We start from the raw sequence: 23,521 nt of genomic DNA on the forward strand, positions 1-23,521 counted from the left end.
CTGTTTGCACGTGGCTGTTATAAAAATCACGATCGGTCTGAACCGTTGAAAGGGAGAGGAGGAAAACTGGCCTGCTGCCCTTTCCGTAGGACTCTGGGAGGATTTTCAATGCTTTTGGGTGGCTAATACCCCCACGTTCACTGTTGGAATGTACTACATGGGGTGTGGAAATGGAAGCGCGTGCATTTCTGTAAAGAAATAAAAAAATGGAAAATCAAAGATGGGTCAGGGGGGAGCCTTTTCAGTTTGGCGGATGGGCCTTAAAGGGCTCAGAAAGCACCTGAACGCAGCTGAGAGAAGGGCCTCCCTGAGCTGAGCCACGCAAAGTGGTTTAAGTGCCGTGTTCAGGTGAAACTTTGCAGCTTTTACAGAGGGTATGAATGTAAGTTTTCAGGACGCCTCTAGCCAGAATGACATGGGCCCGCGGGGCTTCTGGTTGCCTTCCCCATCTCTGCGTCCGCACGTTCGGTTTGAAAGGCTTCATCAGGTTAAAGGGTGTGTACCAGGAATTCTCTCCGGGAAAGGCGAATTTGCAATTCTGACGCTAAGTTATGTAAGTAGGACACTTGGAACCTTAATTTTATGGTAAGGCAGCCTCACAAAGCTCATTAAAGGGGACAGAAAACTAGCAAAACCCGTGGCTGTTGGGGCACCGGGGTGCTGCCAGCGCCCGTGGGGCTGGAGGAGGGTGGCAACGGGGGGCCTGCGCCCTGGCCGGGCTGTCCGGGGTGCCGGGCTCTTACCTTGGTGCCTTTCCTGCGCCCTGGCCGGGCTGTCCGGGGTGCCGGGCTCTTACCTTGGTGCCTTTCCCGCAGGCCTCCGTGCGCCGGTGCCGGTGCCCGGGGCAGAGGGGCCCGGAGCTGCCATGACGACGGGCGACTGCTGCCACCTCCCCGGCTCCCTCTGCGACTGCCCGGGAAGCGCCACCCTGTCCAAGTCGGTGGAGGACTCCGACATCGGTCGCCCGCAGTATGTCACACAGGTCACCGCCAAGGATGGACGGCTCCTCTCGACGGTGATCAAGGCACTGGGCGCACAGAGGTAAGGCTGCTTCAGGGAAGGGGTTTGGGATGACTGTATCTGGGCTTTTTTTTCCCCCCTTTTTTTGTGGCTCTAGGGGTAGAGGGAGACAATAAAGTCTGGTTTGTGAAGGAGTTCACCGGGGCACTAATGTTGAGCGCGAATCCTCGTTAGCTGGATGCTTCCCAGGCCTGCGCTCTCTTTGCGGGAGCTCACACTGGTCGCATGTGCTGGTGGATTGGGACTTGCGTGTTCACCAGAACCCCCCAGGCCTCCGGCCGCTCCAGCGTGAGACGGCACAGGCGGCCTCTTGCCATGTGCCTGTGCCAAGTCCTTGCTGAGCAGCAGTGAAGGCGGGACGCCATGCTAGCAAGGGCAGCATGTTGTTCATGGAGATGATTTAAGGGCTGAAAATGGAGCACAGCCCCTGTTCCAAGATGGTCGTGGAGTAAAGGCATGGTGTCGACTTGCAGCCCCAGGGAGACAAGGGTGTTTGTGTGGCAGGAACTGCAGTGTCCAGCTATTGCTAGAGGGGACGTGTGGCAGCTCAGCTTGCTCAGACTCTTCCTGATGTGACTTCTCATCGTGCATTTTGAGCAGCTTCCAGAGCAGAGGATACTTGGCAGCATTGTTCAGTCCAGCTAGTGAGACCGGTCACATTTTGTGTTCAAATCCTGTCTGAACAGCTGTTGGTTTTTTTTCAATTAATTTGGCCAAACTTTGATGAGGTGTGAAAGCAGTGACTGCAAACGTGGGGGAGGAAAGCTAGATGAAAACTGAGGCAAACATAATTGCTATATCTAGCAAACCTGGAGCAGGTCAATAAAAATGCGAGGGGAACTGAGCTTCCTCTCTGACAATAGATAGGCTGGGTGAGAAGTTGTGCAACCCCTTCAAACTTGTGGAGGTATAAAAATTGGGTGGGGAAACTGCCTGGGATTACAGGCTAAAAAAAACCCAACAGGATTCCTCATGCGAGTGTCTTCATGGGACACCAGTTTGTTCATTTTGGCGGTGGTGGGTTTCAGTCTCTTCCTTGTCACCAGCACCCAGCAAAGCAAAGCCAGGAGCAGTGTGCCTGTACTGGAAGGTTGGATTAGTGATACGGTCTCTAGAGCCTGCTGGAAAACTGTGTTTGAGGGTGTATCGTGTGGGGAGTGTGCCCAGGCCCCCTCCCCCTCCAGATAGGAAGGAAGGAAAATGGAGTCTGATAAGAATTTTTTTCTTGCATTGTCAGCAAATTTTTTCCTTCTGGATTGTTTATTGGTAGCCAAGGTTATATTAATGCGCTGGAAATACGAAACTTCTCAAACAGGAAGAGAACGGGTGAAATATCTTACAGATGCTTTTCTTAGGAAATAACAGATGCCTGAGCGCACTGGAGGCTTGGGGTTTTTTTGGTCTGTCCCTGTCACCAGGGCTGTGTGAGCGGACTGTAATTTTGTCATTCTGATACAGCACTGAGCTTTATGGCAATAAAGGTTACAGAATCATCAAATAATTCAGATTGAAAGGGAATTCTGGAGGACATCTGGTCCAGCCTCCTTTCAGAGCAAGGCCAACTTCAAAGTTAGATCAGACTGCTCAGAGCCTTGTCCAATGCCGTTTTCAGTATCTCTGAGGATGGAGTTTCCATCACCTCTCCAGACTCCTGTTGCAGGGATTGTCCCAGCTGAAGAAGTCCCCTAAATAAAAGGCACATGAAAATGAGGAGACAACAAGGGTCAGTGGTTCACCAGTGATGTTTAGCAGAGAGAAGGGGATGGTGCAGTGGATGTACATTGCTTCACAGCCCTAAATATGATTAAAAAGTCCAATTGGGATGAAACCTGCTAAACATTGAGTTGAAAGTGGTAGAGATCTCCTATGGTGCACCAGGAGATGAGTCTTGCCTCTCCTTTAGTGAGCTGACATGCACTTTCTTGCTGGCTGTTCTCTTCCCTTCGTGTCCCACCAGTGTTTTTCCCCAGTATGCTCCTTTTCCTTGCACTGTGTTTCCGTGTCTTGCTCTTGCTTTCTGTTTTGTCTGGCTGTGCAAACTAATGGAAGTAGTGCTGCTGCTTTTGAAGATTGCAGATTGCTTGTTCTGACTGTTGCGTTGCAATCACACAAACTTCTTTTGCAGTCAGGTCTTGTTTTTTAGAGTCAGAATAGCAGTGGAGTATGAACTGTGAGATGGGATCAGTGTGGCTTTTGTACTGCCAGCAATATATGGAAAAAGGTGATAGCTGATAAAACTTACCTGGATTTCAAGAGGGCGTGCAGTAGGGTCTTTGAAATAAATATGTTCCTTTCTCACCCTCCCTCCTACCCCCAAATCTGTGCAACTACGGATGTAAAAGAATGGTTGTTGTGTGAAAGAAATGGCTGGTTGGAAGGTGGGAAAGAAGTGAGATACTAGCGGGTGGCTCATTTTCGTGGTCGGCGGGAGCGGGGAGGGCAGCCCTGCCCTGGGCCTCTGCTGTCCAGCATTTTATTCTTAAATGATCTCGATGAACGGTGAGCACTGGAGAGATGTACTGAATTGCTGAGAATAGCAAACTTCGGTGTCTAGAGCCATTTGAGGTTTCCCAGGGAGCCCAAGACATCCTCATTATGGGGCTTGCAGATGTGGCACCGGGCTTCTAGGAAACCTGTGCCTTCAGATGCCAGCTGGAATGCCCTTGGACCTAAAATGGCACTAGACGCCTGAGTTTAGGGAACTGAACGTTATTGGAAATGACTGCAGGCTAAAATAATGGTTGCAGTTCAGTGTGTAGTGATGCAGATGAAGAACAGTAGTCCGGGATTTACATATGTGTTCGCGGGTTTGGAGGGAGGCGATCTTGGGCATGTGGCAGTTATGTGCAGCAGTGACCAAAAGGCAAATAAGATGCTAAGATTTAGGAAAGCAATGAAGAACAGAACACAATCACTGCAAAATCACTGGTGTGCCTGCATCTTGAAAACCGTAGCTCTGGTCCCTGCAGCTCTAAAAGGATGGTTTAGAAATGCAAGAGGTAGAGGGAAGGGTAGTGAAGGTGATCAGAAAGGTGGATGTGTTTCTGTCTAAGACGTGACTGAATAGGCTGGGACTCCTCTGCTCGTGAAAGAGGTGACTGAGCAGGCTATGATGGAGGTCTGTAAATCTGGGGTGTGTGGAAAACATTGTCTTTTATAGGACAAGAATTAGGGGATGATACACAAAACAAGCAAATGAGAGGTTTCAAGTGAAAAGGACTTGGTTCTTTGTGCAGCTAGAGAAAGTCCTTGCTACAGGAAGACACGATGCTCTGAGTTTACATTGGCGCAAAAAAAAATTACTTTAGTCTGTGATGGAAATTTGTTGCATGAATATCATCTGATACACCTGAGCTAACAGCTGCTGGATGCTGGAGCAGTAGCACTAACAGTCCACAGCCGGCGGCGCCGGTTAGAGGCGTGAGGGAACATCTTGGGAGCAAATGGGTGGTTTGAGTGCGATCAGCAGTGCAGGCCTCCTGTGGGGAAGGTTGCAAGTGTCTCTGAAAGCGTTTGATACTTCCCTTGATAAGCATCTCTGGTTCTGTGAGGTCCCAAGAGAGCAGATCTTGAGCATGATCAAAGAGATTTGATTCTGTAGTTGAAACTTCTAGCCAAGGAGGGGACGAGAAGCGGTTGTTGTTGAAGCACTAAGGCATTTCTCCAGCCAAAGGCCCAGACTCTGCAGAACAGTTCTCTGCGTGGCTGTGTGCAGATAGGATGCTGACTAAGTTACTGCACTGTGATGGGCAGAGGCTTTGTATGCCGAGAACTTAGTCTGGGTGACTGCTTGCCATGAAGTATGTCTTGTCCTTGGAAAGCTGAGCTTCCAGGGTCAATGTAGTTGTGTCTTTGGATATCTCTGTTCCTTACGCACTTACTGCTAAACCCAGGATGCAGAGCAGGGATGGGGTGAGAGTGGGTAGGCAATCTGATAAATGCGACTATGACTGCAAACCTCTTGGGTGGCTGCAGGTGGCTGGGGACACGCTGTGACTAGCGTGGATCATCCGGCTTTGCTTTGGGCTTCTGGATTTGCATCAGTGCTTCAGGGTTGATTTCGGGTCCGGTGTCAGCCCCTCTGCCTGCTGTGAGCGGAGCTGGAGACCGTGGGACATACGTGCTGCGGTCCCTTCCGTGGCCTGCTGAGCTGGCCAGGCTGACATGCCAGCTTCTCTTGGGTGTTGCGGTGCTCGTCAACACGGCTTCCAGATTTTACTGACCTAAAATGTCACGGGCACCTCCACACTCCCCTGAGACTGGTTTCTTGCTGCAGCAGGCTGCTTTGGAGAGTCACAGCGCGGCTGGCATGCTCTACCACACGCTGCCTGCTGTGCGTGCGCCCTTCTGGGGCTTGGAGGGATTCTCTGATGTGGCTGTATCGTTCTGCCTGCTCTGACCGTGATTTCATTCTGTTTGTCTGCCTCTTTAGTGATGGTCCCATCTGTCGAATCTGTCATGAAGGTGGAAGTGGGGAGGGACTGCTTTCCCCGTGTGACTGCACAGGAACACTGGGCACCGTGCACAAGAGCTGCCTGGAAAAATGGTTATCCTCCTCCAACACAAGTTACTGTGAGCTCTGCCACACAGAATTTGTTGTAGAGAGAAGACCAAGACCTTTGACAGAGGTACCGCTTTCTTCCTGCTTCACTTTTATTTCCTTACCATTTGAGAGAAAATGACTGATTTGCCCTACTGTCCTTGTGGTTCTTGCTGTCTCCTCCTCCTTGCAGTACCTTAGCACTTAAAAAGAACAATTTGTTTAGGGAGACCAAGTCTCTCATCAGACCAAGTGATGTAGTTGCAAAAATACCGTAGCAATGTTTGGGGCAACTCTTACCTGTGAACCCCCCATGTGCTACCTGCCAGTGGCAGGCTGTAGGACTCCGGAAGACACTGCACTTTTAGATACACTTTAATGCCTGAGCATTGAAACGCAGAGGTCACCACATGACCGACTGAAATATGAAGCTCTCAGAAATCTTCATTTTTCCTGTTAGTTTTCATCTTATCTCACAGTGTTGCATTAGTGCAGCTCTCTTGCATGCGACTTCCTTGTCATGTCCTGCTCTGAAAAGTGAGATGTGGCGATTGCTGATACTGTTCATAAAAGACCTGTCCTCCCTTGACTAATATTGATGTGTCCTTCAAAGCCTTTGGGTCTTGCTCCTTTCTGCTGAGCTGTGGTGCCCTGCCGCTGCCCTGTGTTCCCCCCAGTCGAAGGAGATAGCAGGACATGGCTCAGCCGGTCCTTACATTCCTCTTTGCATTGACTGTAGGGGGACCAGGTTCCTGATGGGTCCATCAGCCTCCCAGAGTTGGAAGGTACAATCCAGGCTCTGGTTGGTGGGTTGGTTTGGTTTTGTTTTTATCACAAGGCTCTCTTCATGGCTCTTTGACCAAAAACTCTCACATGGTTGTTTCAGAGGTTGAAAAACACTGCTTTAAAACATTTGGGAAGGGCCCTATCTTGGCTTTGAGGACATGCTGCAGGCAAGCCCAGTAACAGTGAGCTTGCTAGGCTTATGCGGGCCAAAATTTTGAGTGCAGGTTTCAGATGTTTTAGCTTAAGAGCTAGTGAAGTATTCATGCCCAGAAACAAACACGTGGAAGTGCCTTTAGCCATAGTTCACAGATGCTGTAGCACCTCGTAACAAGTACAGGCTTAGAAAACTGCATACTTGAATAAAAGCTCAAAGACCAGTGTATATTGGAGGAGTTTCTCCTCTGACACTGACATCTGTGCCTCCAGCAGGTAAGAGGGGGCCAGCAGCACTTCCCCACCACGTGATGGAGTGCTGCGAGTCCTGTACAAGCTGCACTGAGCAGCGCGTGTGCTGTGGCTGAGGCACGCGGGTGTGCCAGGTCTCCGTACAACGTGGTTCAGCTGACTGGCATGTGGACTGCGTACCTGGCACGTCACGAGCGGAGGGATCCTGCTAGAGCAAAATGGCTCACCTGGCTGGAAAGACCGCCTGGTTTTGTTGTACTACTACTACCATGCTGTAAAATGCTCTGATCCCTGCCTGGAGTCTGGGGAAAATGCCCTGGGGTTCACTTTCTCATTTTCCTCGGGAGTTGTTAAAACCCCTCTGAGCTTCTGCACCACCGAAATCTGTCCGTCAGAAGTAGTAACAATGAGTGTAGTTCGCCATGTGATGTTTGCTTGGGCTTTTTGTTCACTTACAGAACTTGGCTGCTTTCAGAAGCACGCCTGCTGTTAGCAGAGGCTCTGCCCTTAGTGTAGAGCTCTTCCGAAAGAGCTGATAACCACTTCGCCAGCTTGCTGGCATTTTCCATTAATACCCTCTGTCTGCAGTCTGGTGTAATCTCATGCCCACACCAGATTGGGTCGAAACTCTTCACCAAATACTTTTGGGAAGTGTCATCCCCATGTTATGCATGTGTTTCTGAGAAGAGGGCTAGGGAAAGAGGCTGCTTAGTCATTTAAAAGTGACACGGTTCCCTCAGCTGCCTTATCTGAGAAATTCTCTGCTCCTTTGTTGCTGGGAGGGGTGGGGACGGTTTTGAAACTTTCGGGGAAGTGATGCTCATGTGTGAGTGTGCTGTTTAGTAGCTCTGATAAAAATCCGCTGTTCACCAAGTAAAACTGGGAAGTCAAAATAGAAATTAGTGATCAGAGGAGGATAAATGGGATGGAGACTAGGACTGGGCATGCTTTATGGCAGTGGTGTTGATGTAAGGGTCTGCCCCAGGTGTCAAAGGCTATCCAGGCATCCTAGCTCTCTTCTGCTGTCACGTGGCCACCGTGAGACACACAAGAGAATTAGGCGACACACTGCCTGCTGATGTTGGTCCTCTCAGGAGAAAGCAGCTAGCTCTTGCTGTTTGCTCTGCTGTGTCCTACCTTTCCAGCCTGGGGAGACTTAGAATTGCTCGTAGTGGCTGCGATGGTCACTGGTCAGCACAGCTGATCTCCGTGGGAATGGGCCATCAGCCCCATGAAAAACTAGCTCTGTCTGTATGTGTCTGAAGAGCCTTCAGAAGGAGAGAGGCTGAGAGCTGACTGTGGACTGGAGGAGGCGTTTTGGCAGGGGCTGTGGGGAAGCTACATGGTCGAGTTGCAATGCTTCTGCAGAAGCTGCAGGAAGTTCTTGGAAGTCAGGAAATGGCACAACCAAAATTACCGTAGTTTTTTGCTTCAGTCCTCTTGTATATCTGCATTACAGTGAGGTCTCTATGTGGTCACAGACTGCGTTTTCCAGGATCAGTGCACGGGTGAAAGATGCCCACTAGCTAACTTTGTTTATCCCGCTGTGTTGTGTGGCTATGTGCTCTTGTATCCCTGCTCACAAGACAAAATTATTCGTTTCCCCATGGGCTTCTCTGGGGTACTTATTGCTGTGATATCTGAGCACTTCACAAACAGTAATTTAATTTTGCAGCCTCCTTTAGGGAGGGAAGACAGCAACCTTGTTCAGCATGGATTAAAGAGAATTTTTTAATAGAATTGGATTTTTATTTTCTTTATGCAGTCATTTGTTTATGCTGTGGTCTGTTCAATGTAAAAATAGTAACAGTGTTTGCTGCCAGTGTGGCTGATCTCTGAACCAGGAGTGGGGGACTCGTCTGAGCCCGGAGCCAGCTCTGGCAGCTACGGGCTGGCCCATGGGTGCGGGGAGAGTATCTCCTGCAGTTCAGCCTAGTTCAGTTATTTTTTAACTAAGGAGCCGGTTGAAAGCTGAAAAAAACACGAAAGGCTTTTGTTAACTGTTAGGCTGTGAGATTGATGGGCTGAGCGCTTTTTTGGGTGTGTGTTTTGAACCACTGCGGGTGAAGATGGAGAGTTGAACTGCTGTTCCTGGTGCCTGGGGAGGATCTGTAGCCAGAGGTGCAGGATGCTGCCACGCCGGTGCCTGTGCTGTGAAAGGGCAGAGCGCCTTCTGCTTGGCTCTCTGAAATGGTCTCCAGCACAAGAGGGTCGTGGACTGGGACTCTCGAGTGAGGAGCATGTCCCCAGCGGAGAACAAGGTGGCCAAGCCTTGGAGAGGGATGGTTTTCCAGTACTTGACTTTCCTACATCAATGTTAGTTCAATGTGCTTCCATACGTTTACAGGGAAGTGATCTGAATCCATGAGACTCTAGGCAGCATGGTTGGCATAGTCAAAAACTGCAAAATGCATTCCTGTGTTACCTGGAAGACTTCAGCAGTAGATATTTAGATGAAATGCTTAAACCATAAGTTGCAGTGCATACAGCTTTCCTGGAACAGGTAGTTTCTTCTTTGTTCCAATAATGTTAAGCACAGAAAATGCACAGTTACTGCCTAGGATTCATCTTCAGGAAACATCTGTGTCTTTGCTGTCCAGAGCATTGTAGAAGGAGCGCAGGCCTTTGGAAATGAAGCTTTGCTGCAGTCTAGACAGCTCTTTCTCCCAGGCCAAGGATGGTCACACAGTTCCCTAGGCAGGGTTGGGTTTATTTGCCCTAACTTTTTACACCTTAAATTTGCCTCAGCCAGACCTTGTTCTTTAGAGTTCTATAGGCTATGCGGAGAAGGAAACGCGATCAATTAATTCCTGCCTCCTTAGAAATCTAAGTTAGGATGGGTCAATTTGTCTGGAGGTGCCTGCCTTTTTCTGACTCTAGGAGAACCAAGGTAAGTGCTGTTACAGGCAGCTCATTGTACGAGTCTAAACATCCCTCCCTTTAATGTTCTTCCTTCCATGTAAACTTCTTTTTCATCTGCGGCTAAATCCATCACAAACCTATTTTCTCTACAAAGTGCTCTCCCCGCTGAAGACGCTTTGTCCTCTAGGATTTCAGACAACTGCCTGGATTGAGACATTTGGTACTGTATTGGATGCGTCCTCTATTTCTTGAAGCAGTTTCAAGGGTGATGCTGTGGCTTTGTTTCTACAGCCACAAGTAAGCACGGCCCTTCTGCACGGCTCCTGGTCTCCCTGGCTGCAGCTCTCCGCCCACAAAGTGAGGTGGGAGCACGGGTCGGTCTGTGTTTTGTGTACCTGAGCCCACTCCTGCCCGTTTGCCCTCTTTGCTTTCCCAGTTGACCAGCAAAAGTATTTCCTTTCAATGGCCGCCTTGTTTTGTGTATCTTGCTGTGGCACTGACCCTCTCATTTCTCTTTTCAATTCATGAAACGCTTGTAAAGTGTTTTAACTTGAACCTGTTGTTAATTTTGTCCCCTCTGCATGTTTCTAAATGGGAAATGCTGCCTCTGCCCCCCAGAGACTCCCATTTCAGGCCATTTGCCCGTGCTGTGAGTCAGCTTTGGTTTCCCATCTCCTTTGGCCCGCACTGCCCATCGGACAGGCGCTGGCTACTCAGCCTGGTGCAATCCCGCCGTTGGGCAATCGGCGCCGCGGGTCCATGCGGAGCAGCCGAGGTCCCTGCACGGAAATGTCCCGGGCTGGCCACTCGGGCAGGCATCAGAGCGGCAGCAGTTTAATCCCAGCAAAATGTCAGTCCATGTTAAAGAGGAAGGATGTATTTTTGTCCACACATCATGTAAATCCTAGGGAGAGGAACCAAGGGGTTACAGGACTTAGCTTTGGGAGTGGTCATGAATTTCTGGTGTGGAGGCCAAGGCTCTGGCTTTGCTAAAATTACCAGGATGTTGAAAGCCAACATATCCTGATGGTAAAAGCTAATGAGTGTTATGCATGACTTGTTCATAATGCTTCTCTAAGCATTTAATACCTTTGCTAAAGCGAAACTCATTTGAGACAGCTCACTAATTCCAAAAAAGATTTCTCCGGTGAATCAGTCACTACTGGAGCAGTTTAGCCACACCCTTTGTTCCCATATTTCTGTCCTTGCAAGCAGGGCTCATGATGGAGCCCCAAGAAAATCCTGCTTCCGTGTCTTCAATGCTGGTGCTTTCGTGCACTATGTGTATTAACATGCTTTATCTAAAAATGGCAGCTTTAGTAATATCGGCGTGTCCCTATGCCTCTGCAGAACAGCTCCTTCCAAGGGTAGTATGCAGTACAGGAGACTGCCAGTTTTTTGCTCCTACTCTTTTTCTTTGTGTTTTATTATGCAATTTTGATTAAAAGATGCTTATTTTTCACTGACTGCTAGTACTTTTGGTTCACTTAAGCTGGATATTTTATATAGGTCAGTGGATTTTTTTTTTTTTTTGTCTCATAAGGAAAGTATGACTTCCAAACACAACTGTCGCCCGCCACAAAGCGTGTTTGAAATTCTCAGAGATGTTTGCTTGGCTGTTTGGGTCACGCTGGAGTATGGGACACCTCCCGTGGGTCTGCCTCGTGCAGTCTTTCTGCTCTCTCACTAGTCTCCTGTACCTCTGTAGCTGTGGGAGGTGCTGCTGGGATGTCTCTGGTACAAGCAAAGTGAGCTTTGCAGGGAACAATAGTGATATTCTTATTACTCCTGCTTATGTTATTAGGAAAATAAACTTTGCCTCTGGCTGCAGTACCTGGTGCAGCGATCGCTGCCCCCCCCTCCGGTTCAGAGAACTGAGATGTGACGTAAACTCTGCCCCCCCTTTCCTCCAGCCTTATTTTCCTCACAGACAGACTTCTTTCTTTGCTTTCCTTGAACTCTTCTGCTGAGCTCACTGCACCGTTCTCTGTCTCATCTGTGCTCCTCTACCCCTTCCCCAGCTTGTCTCGCTCCTTTCTCAGTGCAAGCCTATGTTAGGCTCCTGTTACCTGGTGAAAAACAAATCGCTCTTGGCTCCAGCTGAGTCCCATTCCTCTCTCATCTTTCCCTTTCTTTGCTTGCATTTGCTCTCTGGAGATGCTCTTCTCAGATCTTGCCCTAGATCCTCTTGGTATTTCTCTGTGCAGTCCCTGGCACTGCTCTGCAAACCTGGAATGGCCTCTTTGGGGCCAAAACTGGAAGTAGTTCATCCCTGTGCTCTTGGCACTTACCAGCACTAGTCTCTTCCTTACATATCCATCTTCACCACTTTGTCCAGCCCTGTCTGCGCCCTGAGGGTCTAGAGGACCTGCTACCAGTGGGGTTTCTCTGGGGTGCAGCTGCTGGTGGTGCTGTGATCTCATATTTGTGCATATCGTGGGACAGCATTTCCCGTGGTGACACCAACCACAGAAGCACCTGCTGCTGTGTATGAAAGTGTCCTGTTAACCTGCAGCCCTCCTTGGGTCGGTTCCTCTCCTGTCCACCATTTCTAGTGCTCCTGCAGCTCTTGCTCTCCTTGGGTCAGCCCAGTGCCCTGTGCTTCCTGGAGCCAGGCTGAGTGCGTCGGGAAGGCTCTCGTGCCTGTACAAGGAGAGATTCAGCTTGTTGAGGTTTGTGGAGCATCGACGGCAGGTGGTTGTGCAGTGGGGAAAGGAGGATGAGGAGGGGCAGCTTTGCTCTCCAGCACTTAACTGCTCTGCTTGCAGGACTAGGGCCATTTCTGGGTCTTGGGATCCTGAACTCTGGGTTCTCGGTCGGAAAACATCCCTCCCCACCTTGGTAAAGGAAACAGGACCATCCTGCTGGGGCTGCCTGTAGAGCTTGGTGGCCTGCAAGGAGGTTTTGGTGGATGCCAAGAGAGGGGATGTGACAGTCTCTTCTTCTGAAGCTGCGGTTTTTTTATTCAACACATTTCTCAGGGCAGGGACAGGGCTAATTGTACTGCTGTGAATCAAGGTCATGGGTTTTTTTGTCTTATCTAGCCAGGCACCAGCTCAGCAGCGAAAGGAAAATCAACAGGCGCCTGAGCAGCTGAAGGCTAACTATTTGGTGGACAGAAAGGACACAGGATGTTTTGTAAGGCAGCTGGCTTTACACAGCCAAATACTTCTGTTGTTGCTGCAGCTTGTGTCATACCGTAGCTGTGAAGCACACGGGGAACTTTGTGGCAGGGTCAGCTGGTGAGATTGGCGGGGTCATGCTGGTCCTGAACGGTGCTCACAAGCGGGTGGTCCAGCAGCGAGGCTGGGAGAGACCCGAGCACATGCTGGCTGGAGACTGCAGGTCCCACCTGTGCTGGTACCACGCTGCGCTGGTCCCACTTGGCATGGGAGTGCCATTGGCTGGCATGTGAATGCTGCAAGCAGTGTGTTTTATGAAACAGGCTAATAGCTGACAGCCATGTACGTTTTGCAAAACAAGGTAAGTGAGCTGTAAAAATCAATGAAAGGTTATTTTAAAACACCCATTTATAACCCCCAAGAAAGACTGCAAGGTGCTGAGCACTGCTGGAACAGTCCCTCATGAGTCCACTCGCCTTGGTCCCAAGTGGCAGAATGCAGCCCAGCTCCGAGACATGCAGGTGCTGGGAGGGACTGTCTGGGAGATTGCTCTGTTATACTTTGAGCTCTGCTTTTGGCTTCCAGAGGAGCTGATGATGTCCTGGTGCCTTTTTCTGCATGCCCTCCTCCTGCCTTCCATCACTTGGGGCTCACCCTAGTTTCATGTGCACTGCAACACCCAAAGATCAGATACTCATCATCCCATAGCCCTGCCGTGAGTCCAAGAAGCGGACCCTGCCGTGGGTCCCTTCCACAGCCCTGCTGATCCCAGTAGAAAGAACATCTGGAAAGGCCTCAGGATTGTGCTGGAGGTCAAAGAAGTATGGTTGTACCCAGAATAACTTCTTGTCGCACAAGCAGAGAGAGGTTGTTCCCAGCAGGGCGGTCTGGGACCCAGCTAATAGCCAAAATGGGCAGCCAGCAGCCAGCTCTACCTCTTTCCCTTTAGTCTCACATGTGATTGCAGCATGGAAGCAATTGTTTTTGGACTTGGCCTGGAAGAAGACCAAGTTGTGCTTTTGTTGCTTTCCCATGTTTACTTGATAGTTTTCCCTACAAAAATTGTTTAATCTGACTGACCACTTCTTGGATCGTTTGCAAGGTTTATTTTAAGTCCTGTATGCGCTAATTTGCTGCTGTGCCAGAAACCCTGTGCCCTTAGGGTGGCTTATTGTGTTCTTTTTTTACTGTGTCAGTGCATATTGGCAAAGTAAATCAACTACTTCAAAAGGAAATTAATTTGCTTCCTGCCTTTACATGTTTGGCTCCCATCTTAGGGAGGAAGAAGGAGTTTCAAAGGTCACAAGGAATATAAATAGAATAAGATGCAGTAAAATACCTATCTGCTGTCAGTCCCTGAGATTCTTATTGTACAAGGGTCAAAAGTGACCCAAGATGTCCTCTTACAGGGGATGGGGTGCTCTGGGATTGCTGCTAGAGGGATGTTGGTCCAGTCGGGGTAATTCAGCACTCACCTGAGCGCTGTGTAGCCAGTGCAGCCCTGGGCTGGTTGGAGTAGGGAAAACCAGGCACATGGCCAGGGGTTTGAACGATGGGGCTGCCAATGCACTATTTGTAGGAGCAGCTTTACTGCGTAGATGAGTTGCTGTCCACCCTCGCTTCCTCTTAGGGTTGCTCAGGACTGCGTGTGTGGTCCTTATCTTCCCCATGCAGCTCATCGCTACTAATCTCCTCTGCAGAGCCACACAAGGCGTGACTTGCAGGTCTGCCTCCCTTCTCCCAGCTCCTCCTGTCCAAACCACAGTTGTGGCTGCTCTGAAATTTCCTTCTGGCTGGCCGGCCATCAAGTTGTGCTCAGAATGGCTTTAAAAGTGCTTCTAACTTGTTCTCTGTTATTGCAGGAGCGTTACTCAGTCCCCAGATCTGTTTGCGCTCTTCAGCTCCCAGCTTGCTCTCTAGCTTCGCTTATTCTTGCTCGGTTTGGGTCTCTCGGATGTTTCAGGTCACATCTCTAAAATAGCTTGTTTATCAGTCCTCGCAGCTGAAATTCCTGGCCAGGGCCTTATCTGTTGCTGCAGAATCCTCTCCTCCATTCTTGGCCAGTGGAGTGTCCCATCGCAGGTGTCTGCAGAACATGCTGCTACTATGGCTCTTACCACCCCAGCCACATTGCTGTTCCTTGCCCAGATTTGCCATCTCCCCCTTCTCTTTCCCATTTCAACAAAAGTTGTCTGCACTTCTCATCCTGTCCTCACCCCTCTGCCACGTCTCGCTGTACATCCCTCACATTAGACTCTCTCCATAGCTAAATCTGCACTAACTTGTGTGCACCTTTCCATGCTCCCCTTCTGGGCCAACGCTTTCTGCTTGTCCTTCTGGCCAGCCATGTCCTCAGGTTACCTGTGCTCTGTTTTGACCGGTGTGGTCTCATTAATTTCTTGCATACCTGCCACCACCCCTTCTGTATTGCTGCTTAAACTGTGATTTCCCCTGTAGAGAAGGAGCTTTGTGTGCATAGTTCTCAGACGGGTCCCTTTTCGTGCTGCCTGTTCAAAACTGGGCACTCTACTCCAAGTCTGGCAGTAGGATGTGCCTGCCTGGCCCTGGCTGACTTGGGGATATTCCCTTCCCTGCTCTGACTGTGCCTTTTTGATCATGTTCTCCAATTACTATTTTTTTTGAGGAAGAAAAAAAATCCTAAATGAGACCAGTCATCCTCGTGCAGGAAAGAAGGATCCGGCAGCCCAGCATACAGAACTCCCAGTAAAAATGTGCCGTAACAGCTCTGGGTATTGGTAGGAACCACAGCTGCTTGCTATTCTAAAAAAGGAAAGGAAAGGCTGAAAATAGCATAATCCCAGGAAAACTAGAACAATTGCTGTTGTCAAAGTCAAGTATCTAAAATGAACCCACACTGGAAGCAAGTCGGGACTCCTAAAACTAGCGAATGTTTAGAGGTCGCCTGTTGAGGGAAGCCTGCCTGCAACAGAGCTGCATTCGTTCTTCAACCTGCTAATTTTTGAGAGCTGCAAGAGAGAAGTGCTTGCAAAGCCTCTTGGTAACACAGAGCAAAGTGCAGTAACCTCCACTGTGATGGATCACTTAGTGCCTGGGAGGCAAGAAAGCAAGCCTGAAAATGGGAAGGAATACACCAGAGTCGGCTCTGTCCTGGTAGGTCTCTTCTGCCTGTAATGTGGAGGCCAGCGGATGGCCACCGGCAGTGGAAAGGTCTTTGGGATTTTGCAGTCATGAAGGTGGAGTTTTTAGCAGCTGTGTCTGTGTGATCATGCCTCGTCCCTTCATGGTCGCTTGTGATCCACTGAGATCTGGGAGAAAGCAATGGGGGATCTTCCCCCAGCCAGCCGAGCTCTGTGTCCCTCCTCACCTGACAGTTGTGCTGCTTTCTCTTTAGAAATGGTCAAAGACTCTCTGTGAGAAAGGTGCAGATTTGGGCACAGGTTGTTCTGTAAAAGAAAATGGGTTTGTGTTACCTTTCTCCGCCAGGGCCAGCCCAACATCATGGCCCCTTGGCTGCTATCCTGCTTTGTCTTCTCAGGTGCAAAGCTTTCTGCTAGTTACTCTTTTTTTTTTTTTTTTTCCTCCAGTCTTGGTTTCTTAGTTGCTGAAGTGATATGCTTTTTTCCTCTCTGTCATCATCTCAGGGAAAATACTGGGTGTGTGGGTGTTCACATTCCCCACTGATGGCCCTGGCTGGGCGCCGGGCTCCCTGGTGAGCAGCACTGCTATGGCTCGCTCAGTCCCTGAGGATGGTGCCGTACCCTTAAGAGCACTCCTTCTGCAGAGCTGCATTGCACAGTCTCTCAGGTGGTCCTGGGCATTTCAGATTTGATTTAATTCAGGAGTGAAACTCTAAAATGCTACAATTCTCCAAAAGGAACCAGAGGGCTGGATTTGGGACAGCTGCCCTTGTGGCTTGGCCTGGCCACAGACCCCAATGCCCTGATTTACCGTAGCCCCTACACCAGTTGCAGAGTCCTGGATATGTTTCTATTGAAGCTCAGTCCAAGACCTGTCAGATCTTTACTAAGCCAGGCTTTACTGAACCAGCCTCCTTCTGTCTGCTAGCTGCTGCCTGCTTCTCGCTACTCCAGTGAAAAGCCTGGGCAGCTCCTGTATTTACTACTGCCTTCCCCTGCACATATTCTTCAGTTGTCTCTTCCCTTTCCCTTGTTGGTTGTTAAAAATATGCTTGACATTCTCTAGCTCTATTTTTGTGAGGATTTATGTGAGTTAAGTGTATGCACCAGGTATGTACATTCTGCAGAGAGCATGTGAGAGCTTCCCAGCATAGCAGTCCTGTTCTGCTAGCACGCTGTGTGCTCTGTGTGTTGCCGACTAATGCCCTTTCTCCCTCCCTTCCTGCAGTGGCTGAAGGATCCCGGTCCCCGCAATGAGAAGAGGACCCTTTTCTGCGACATGGTGTGTTTCCTGTTCATTACTCCCCTGGCAGCGATCTCCGGCTGGCTGTGTCTGCGCGGAGCCCAGGATCATTTGCAGTTCAACAGCCGACTGGAGGCCATCGGACTCATAGCACTAACTATAGCACTTTTCACAATCTACGTCCTTTGGACACTGGTAAGTGTCTGCTGCCCAGGGCCTTGTTTCTGTTGAAAAGGGAGATTGAAGTACTGGCTCGTGCCACATCGGTGCAGCCACCAGTTTCTGACTCCCCTTGTGAGAAAACCTTGGTCTCTTTCTCTTGAATGTCTGTTTAATTATCTTCAAATGGGAGCTGCTAAAGTTGTTGCTGAGGATGAGAAACCACTTCCTGATCATCTGCTTTCCAGATTGACATGGGAGACATGTTTCCCGGGGTGTCATGTACCCGGGCGCAGACATGCCCGAGCGTGGCTGGAGCTGGGTGGGAAGGTCTGGTGCTGGGGGCAGGCAGGGGTCCAGCTGTTGTGCCTGTTCCTATTTTCAAGAAGAAACACAAACTTGGTACCCGGGTGGTTTAGGGAAGAAATAAAATCTGAAAAATGTTTGACCCCTAAATAATCTGCTGTCGTGTCCCTCCATGCTTTGTGCTGCCCAGCACAGGTTGGCTGTGCCTGAAGAAGGTGCAGACTGGCTGTTGGAGGTCTCTGTGGCCCACAGCTAAACAAATTCCTACACAGTATTTTTAAGATGTCAGTAGCACAGAAGGGTGTGTGCAAGGAACACTCCGGCCCTTGGGAGATGTCTGACTTCTCTCTCATACTCGGCTTTTGGACTCGAGCCCTGAGCCAAGGCTGGGTAGCCAGCCTGCCATGGCCCACTGCTGTGGCTTTACAGCTGTGCTGTCAGGGTTGGAGGCACTGGGGATTAGGGGAAACCTGCACTTGACACTGTCTGGGTGTTGAACTGATCCATGCTGCTAAAGAGCTTCCTGCAGATGCCTCGCTTTGCATCTTTTTGGACTGCTGAATTAGACAGCCAGGAGCTTGCAGCTTGGGGCGAGTCCAGAAGAGCAGGAAAGCAAATGTGAATTTGCTGTGTAGCACATCTGTGAGCGCTCCCAGCTGAGAGCGCAGAGGAGCAGCTGGGCTGGGGAGCAGCTCCCTGCCCTGCCGCTCCCCGAGCCCTCGGGGCTCCCCTGGCCCCGCTCTCTCCGGGAGCTCCCAGGCCAGGGCCTTCCCTCCGTTTCCCATTCAGTTCTTTCATGTTCTGTTGCTAGGTGGGTTTCTGGGTTTGGATCTTCATTTCAGCTCTCCTATTCAAAGCTCTGTGTGTGCTCATGCCCTGTCGATACCCTTTTCCAGCTGCTTGCTGGGAAGCACCATTTTGGGAAGGGAAGAAGCGCAGTTGCTGGAGGAGAAATAACGGGACCCCAAAAAGCTGTCAGTTCTGCGGGCAGTAGAAATGCCACAGCCCATTCCCGTGTCATCTCATGCTCTGACCTCTGAGTGACAGCTTTCCCTGGGTTAGGACATTCCTTGCACCTCTGCCACACAGACTCAAGTGCCAGGGGAGGGTGAGTTGGTGCTGCAGCCTTGGCTCTGGGGGGGTGCCTGCAGCAGGAGTGCCTCATCGGTGCTGCTGTCAAAACATGCAGCAATTGCAATGCACAGGGAGCTGTTGAGGAACGTCTCCACTGCTGCATGTACGTGCTGCGTAACATTCGTTTCTGTAGAAAGCCAAGCTAAAATTGGAAACCTTAAGAGGAAGTGCTTCAGTCTTCTCTGTTCCAGGACTGGTCTGGAGGAGCTGGAAATCTGAAGGAAATGGAAAAATGGGGGTTTTTTGTGAAATAACGAGTCCTGACTAAAATGCCTCTAGTTCTGCTGTGCTTCACATTTCCTTGAACAGAGAAGGACATTAAGTGAAGCCCTTTATTTGCATTTACTGTATTCAACTGCAGTTCTTCCATGCAGCCATGGGCTGTGCTGCACAAAGGGCCATTACGTGGGTGGGTGGTGATGGCTGTAATCAGTGTGAGGATTGCGAGAGAGGCCGTGGCCAAGGTTGCAGCTCCTTCCTGTGGAGCAGGAGCTTTCCTTGAGGTTTGCACCATTAGCTCCCCATTCACATGCTGTCTGTGAAGACTACGAAATGCATTTGCTTCTTGTTTATCAGCAAACAACCTTATTCCCACAGTTGTCCCTGTACAACAAGAAAAAGGGGGGTGCACAGATAAATTACCTCAACGCTGTGGCACAGCTCCAGTTCTCATAGCAGATGCCTGCGACCTATCCAAAAGTAATAGGAATACTGATTTTTCCTTGTCAGATATAATTCCTGGTACTTCCTACTTGCCAGCTAAATGTTTCGTGTACTTTCAAAAAGTACAAAAGCTTGGTTTTGATGAGTGGCTGACTGGATTCAGTATTTAATTTTCTTGCTCACAACTTCTAGGACAATAAATAAGAGGGAACTATATGGTGGTTTTATTCCTTCCTCAAGAAATTATAAAAAAATTTAATTTCAAAGCTAAGGAATCAGCAGGAGCTGTGAGAAAATCTGTAGTGGTGTTAATGATTGCAAAAGGACACAGCACTGAGTCCAGCCCGCTGGGGAAGCAGAGCTCGAAGCTCCCCCTTGCAGGGCTCCTCTGAAACTGCAAGGCCAGCTCATGCCCCTGGGCCAGGCCGGTTCAGGTCCCCTCCAGCCTTTGCATCCTCTCCTGTCTCCCTCTGGGTGGTCAAGTCTCCCAGGCTACAGCGTTGTCAGAAAAAATGAGTCCAACCCATGTCCTGTTGTTGCAGGCCAAGGAGAGAAGGCTTTTGCAAAGGGCGGAGAAGATCCACCAGGATCTGTGAGATGGGAGGAGGCTGGTTGGATTCAGCCACTTGAGTCTGGTCCTGTTGAGAACCCCTCGTTTTGCCCAGACAAGGTGCTCGCTTCAGCCCGTGGCTAGGGCTAGGGTGAAGGGGCGAGTTGTGGTTCTTCGCCGCCACATCTCACCGGCCTGGTACCCAAACCCAGCTGAGCAAACTCTGTCCCTCTGTCCTGATGCTGCCCAGAAAGCCCCTTTGGCAGTGCCATGCTCAGCCCAGTGGTGCCAGGAACTAACTGATTCCTTGTCAAAGGCTTGGGACATGGAGTGCCCCAAACTGTTTCAGGGTCAGTGCTGTCTCCTTTGGCCAGGGGCTGCTGGTGGATTGACAAGGAATATGCAGAGAGCACGCAGAGGGCAGATGGGTGACTGCGTCTGACTGGCCCTCTACGGGCTCTGACACTTGTGATGGGGGTTTGGTAACCAGACCAATGCGTTATTGCCCGCCAGGTTTCGTTCCGCTACCACTGCCAGCTGTACTCGGAGTGGCGAAGGACCAACCAGAAAGTCCGCTTGATGATCCCAGCCTCGCGGAGCCCTTACCCTGTGCCCCACTCCCTCCTCGCTGCCAAGCTCATGAAGAAGACTGCGGATGAAACCACCGTCTGAGCCGTCCCTCGGCCGCTGCGCCACGTGGCTGCTGGGGCGAGGGCAGCCCCTCAGGGCTGGCGGAAGCAAAGAGGGTCGGGTGTCCCCACGTGCGCAGGAAACGCAGCAACTGTGGAGGCACTAGAAAGCAATCATCCCACCCGAAGGGACTTTGCGGTCAGCATGTACTTTATACTATGGCAAACGGACAGATAATCAACGTCTGTCATGTGAAACGGCCCGAAAGAGCCAGATGGCAGAAGATGCCTGTCTGCAGGGACACTTTCCTATAACTGAGTACCATACGTGGAAAATATCTCCCTATATATATATATCTATATATAATATTATTTTTTAATGGCCATGCATATTGTGTTTCAGTCCTTTTGTGTTGATGTTCTAAGCTTCAGTATAGAAGCTGGCAGCCTGATCTCATTCAGAGGTTAAATCTATGCCTTTTCTCCAATGAGCATATAAAGAACACTTTTCATTGACCGTTCTTGAAAGTCCCCTTCTCCTTTGCACTAAATTGATTTTGATAATACTGCAGCAGCCTTTCCCATTACTCTTTGGTCTCTTTTGTGGTGTTTCTGTCCTTTCTAGAAAGTTGTGTGTTTTTAATAATTATTATAATCCCAGAAGGAGTAAAATGACGTAATACTGAATGGAGACATTTTGTATTGTAAAGTACTGTAATTTTGAGAATTTCAAAATAAGTTTCAAAATGAGAAAATCTTTTCCTGTGCAGACGTGATCTCACAAAATGCTTTCCTTGCAGATCCTGGCTCATCCCCAGGACTCGGATGCACTCAGCTCTTGGTATGTCTGGCAAAGGTAGATGGAGGATCTGAGGGTGGGAAGTGATGGCTCGTACTAGCTGAACCCACCATTGCCTTTTGCTTTTAAAATATTCAGAAAGGAGCTTTCCTGACCCCAAAAGGTGACAGTTGGAGTCTCTTGTTTGCTGATGTCCTTTCTCCATCTTGAGGCTGGACCTCTTGTATTATCAGTTACACACATACCTTACGGGACAGGCCGTGCTCTGCAGCCGCTCAGCAGGACGCAGGTGGTCTCGGCGGTCTCTGTGCGCTTTATTTGCACATTCCTCAGCAGCAGCTGGAGGAGCTGCTGTGATTTGGTTGATCCCTGAAAGCGCTGCCTGCCTGTTATATGTCCTCTAGTGAAACACCCCAAATTTGCTGGTTCCCAGAAAACAGGCTCTGGGTCTCTTCTCCTGTGGCGGCAGTGTTCCTCCTCCTCCTCCTTCATCCTTCATCCACCTGCCTTTCCAGCACATCCAGCTAACGAACCCCTCTGTCTTGGAGTGCCCAATCTGCCAAGGGTCTCCCTGAGTTTGGCTTTAGTCCTTGCCTCTCTACTGCCTCCCACCCTGCCAGACGACGCCTGTGCTTGGTGCTGTGCGTTCCTGAGCCCTGTGAGTGGAGCGGGCCGTTAAGCATGCCGATGTTGGCACTGCCCTGCTGAGGGCTCCAGAGGTGTGTGCAGCTGCTTGGTGTGAGCCTTGGCTCTCACAGCCGCGATGGTGAGGGTAGACAGCGGGCAGGAGGCAGGCTCCAAGGCGCCCATGTCCTTGCAGTGGGTGCTGGTAGTCCCGCACTATGTCCCTCCGCTCCTTTGCTGAACCCAAGCGGATCAGTCTGATGCCCTGCTAGATGGAGACCTGCAATTTCTTGAATTCAAAGCACCATGTGCCATCCCTCTTGCTCTTTAGCTGCAAAGCAGAATGCTTTTTCTTAACGCGTTCCCTGACCCTAGGCTGGAAGTCACTGGTGGCATGAGCAGCAGGGGCCAGTCCCCTGTCTCTCCCAGTAGGATTGCTCCAGCCCTGGGGCCTGGTCTGTGTCTGCTCTCCTTCATCTCCTGTCCCAGGGTTCTCATGCAGCTCAGTGATATCCCAGCACATCTTGCAGCAGCCTCTCTCTGCCCAGCTGTGGGCCCCGTGGGCTGCTCCGAGCTGGTCTCTGTTCTGAGCATGAGGGTCTCGTTTGATCACAGGGTGAATGTCTTCTGCCACAGCCAGGCTGTGCATCTCTGCTCCTCTCTCTCTGCCAGCACTCCTGCCTGTCTCTTCTGTTCTGCTACGTACCCATGGGCACCTTCCCTTTTCCCTGTCGTGCAGGGATGACTCGGCCCGCAGTGCTCCCGGAGGCTTGTAGTGCAGAGAGGCCTTTTCAGCCCAGCTGCAGCTACGGCCTCTGCGCAGCGCTGGCATCTTGCTTCCAGTCGGCTTGTGCAGTGGAGCTCCCACGCAGGCGCTGCCTCCCTCTACACACCCCTTCCCTTGGCAGTGAGCATGGCTCCACTGCTCTGTGCCTTGTCCTGGGTACCCCTTCCTTCAGCCCCTCCCCAACAAACCCCGTGTCACCAGGACATTCCCAGTGAAGAAAAATTTGGGGGTTTAGTTTAATCTTCCCAGCCCCAGCTGCCTCTCAGGAGCTTGGTCTTGTGACACATCTAGTTCTGGCAGGTAATGAAGGACGTGCATTCCCACACCACGTTCCCCAAGTAAGGACTTAATGGAGCCAGTGTTTCAGTTGGGAAACCCACTGTTGGTGCAAATATGCAACTGTGAAAGCCAGAAGTCCCTGGCTGGGGGCAGCGGGGGCCCAGCCCTGTGCTGCTGCGCGGCCATGGCTTCACTCTCAGCTTCGTTGTCTTTATCGTAGTTGCCAATAATTGGAGTTGTTGCATGTGCCCCTGCAAAACCCAATAGCGACTCTTTGAGTCTTCTCCTCCTTCCCAGAGGAGTTGTTCAGCTCGTGGATGTGGAAAATCAGTGTCTCTGACCCGCCACGTTCCAGTGTCATGGGGAAACGGGCTGTGCAATTATGTAAATAAAAGTGAGACAAACTTTGGGCTGTTGCGTTGTTACTGGAGGAGATGGGAGGGCCTGAAGAGCCCCGGCTGTCTCCCTGATAGCAAGCCCCACGTGCTGGCTTC

General features: G+C 50.3%; 1 protein-coding gene across 2 annotated transcripts; it reads left to right on the forward strand.

Moving 5' to 3' along the window:
• Positions 1–856: 856 nt before the first annotated feature.
• Positions 857–23,420, forward strand: MARCHF2 (membrane associated ring-CH-type finger 2). Of its 2 annotated transcripts, XM_059831742.1 has the most exons (4): positions 857–1,041; positions 5,453–5,648; positions 17,083–17,292; positions 20,423–23,420. In XM_059831742.1, exons 1-4 carry the CDS (start codon positions 866–868, stop codon positions 20,579–20,581), a joined length of 741 nt encoding a protein of 246 aa, XP_059687725.1. In that variant the 5' UTR covers positions 857–865; the 3' UTR covers positions 20,582–23,420. The 2 variants fall into 2 exon arrangements, with proteins under 2 accessions (XP_059687725.1, XP_059687724.1); XM_059831741.1 differs by lacking the exon at positions 17,083–17,292 and having other exon boundaries at positions 866–1,041.
• The last annotated feature ends 101 nt before the right edge of the window (positions 23,421–23,521 follow it).

The sequence above is a fragment of the Gavia stellata genome, chromosome 32, assembly GCF_030936135.1.
Source record: "Gavia stellata isolate bGavSte3 chromosome 32, bGavSte3.hap2, whole genome shotgun sequence".
NCBI classification, from domain to species: Eukaryota; Metazoa; Chordata; class Aves; order Gaviiformes; family Gaviidae; genus Gavia; species Gavia stellata.

What these genes read in the sequence shown, in the direction of transcription:
- MARCHF2 (XM_059831742.1), top strand. Translation starts at nt 866, where the DNA reads ATGACGACGGGCGACTGCTGCCACCTCCCCGGCTCCCTCTGCGACTGC. An exon ending in AAGGCACTGGGCGCACAGAG is followed by an intron (nt 1,042 to 5,452) that starts GTAAGGCTGCTT and finishes CTGCCTCTTTAG; the next exon opens with TGATGGTCCCATCTGTCGAA. An exon ending in GACCAAGACCTTTGACAGAG is followed by an intron (nt 5,649 to 17,082) that starts GTACCGCTTTCT and finishes CCCTTCCTGCAG; the next exon opens with TGGCTGAAGGATCCCGGTCC.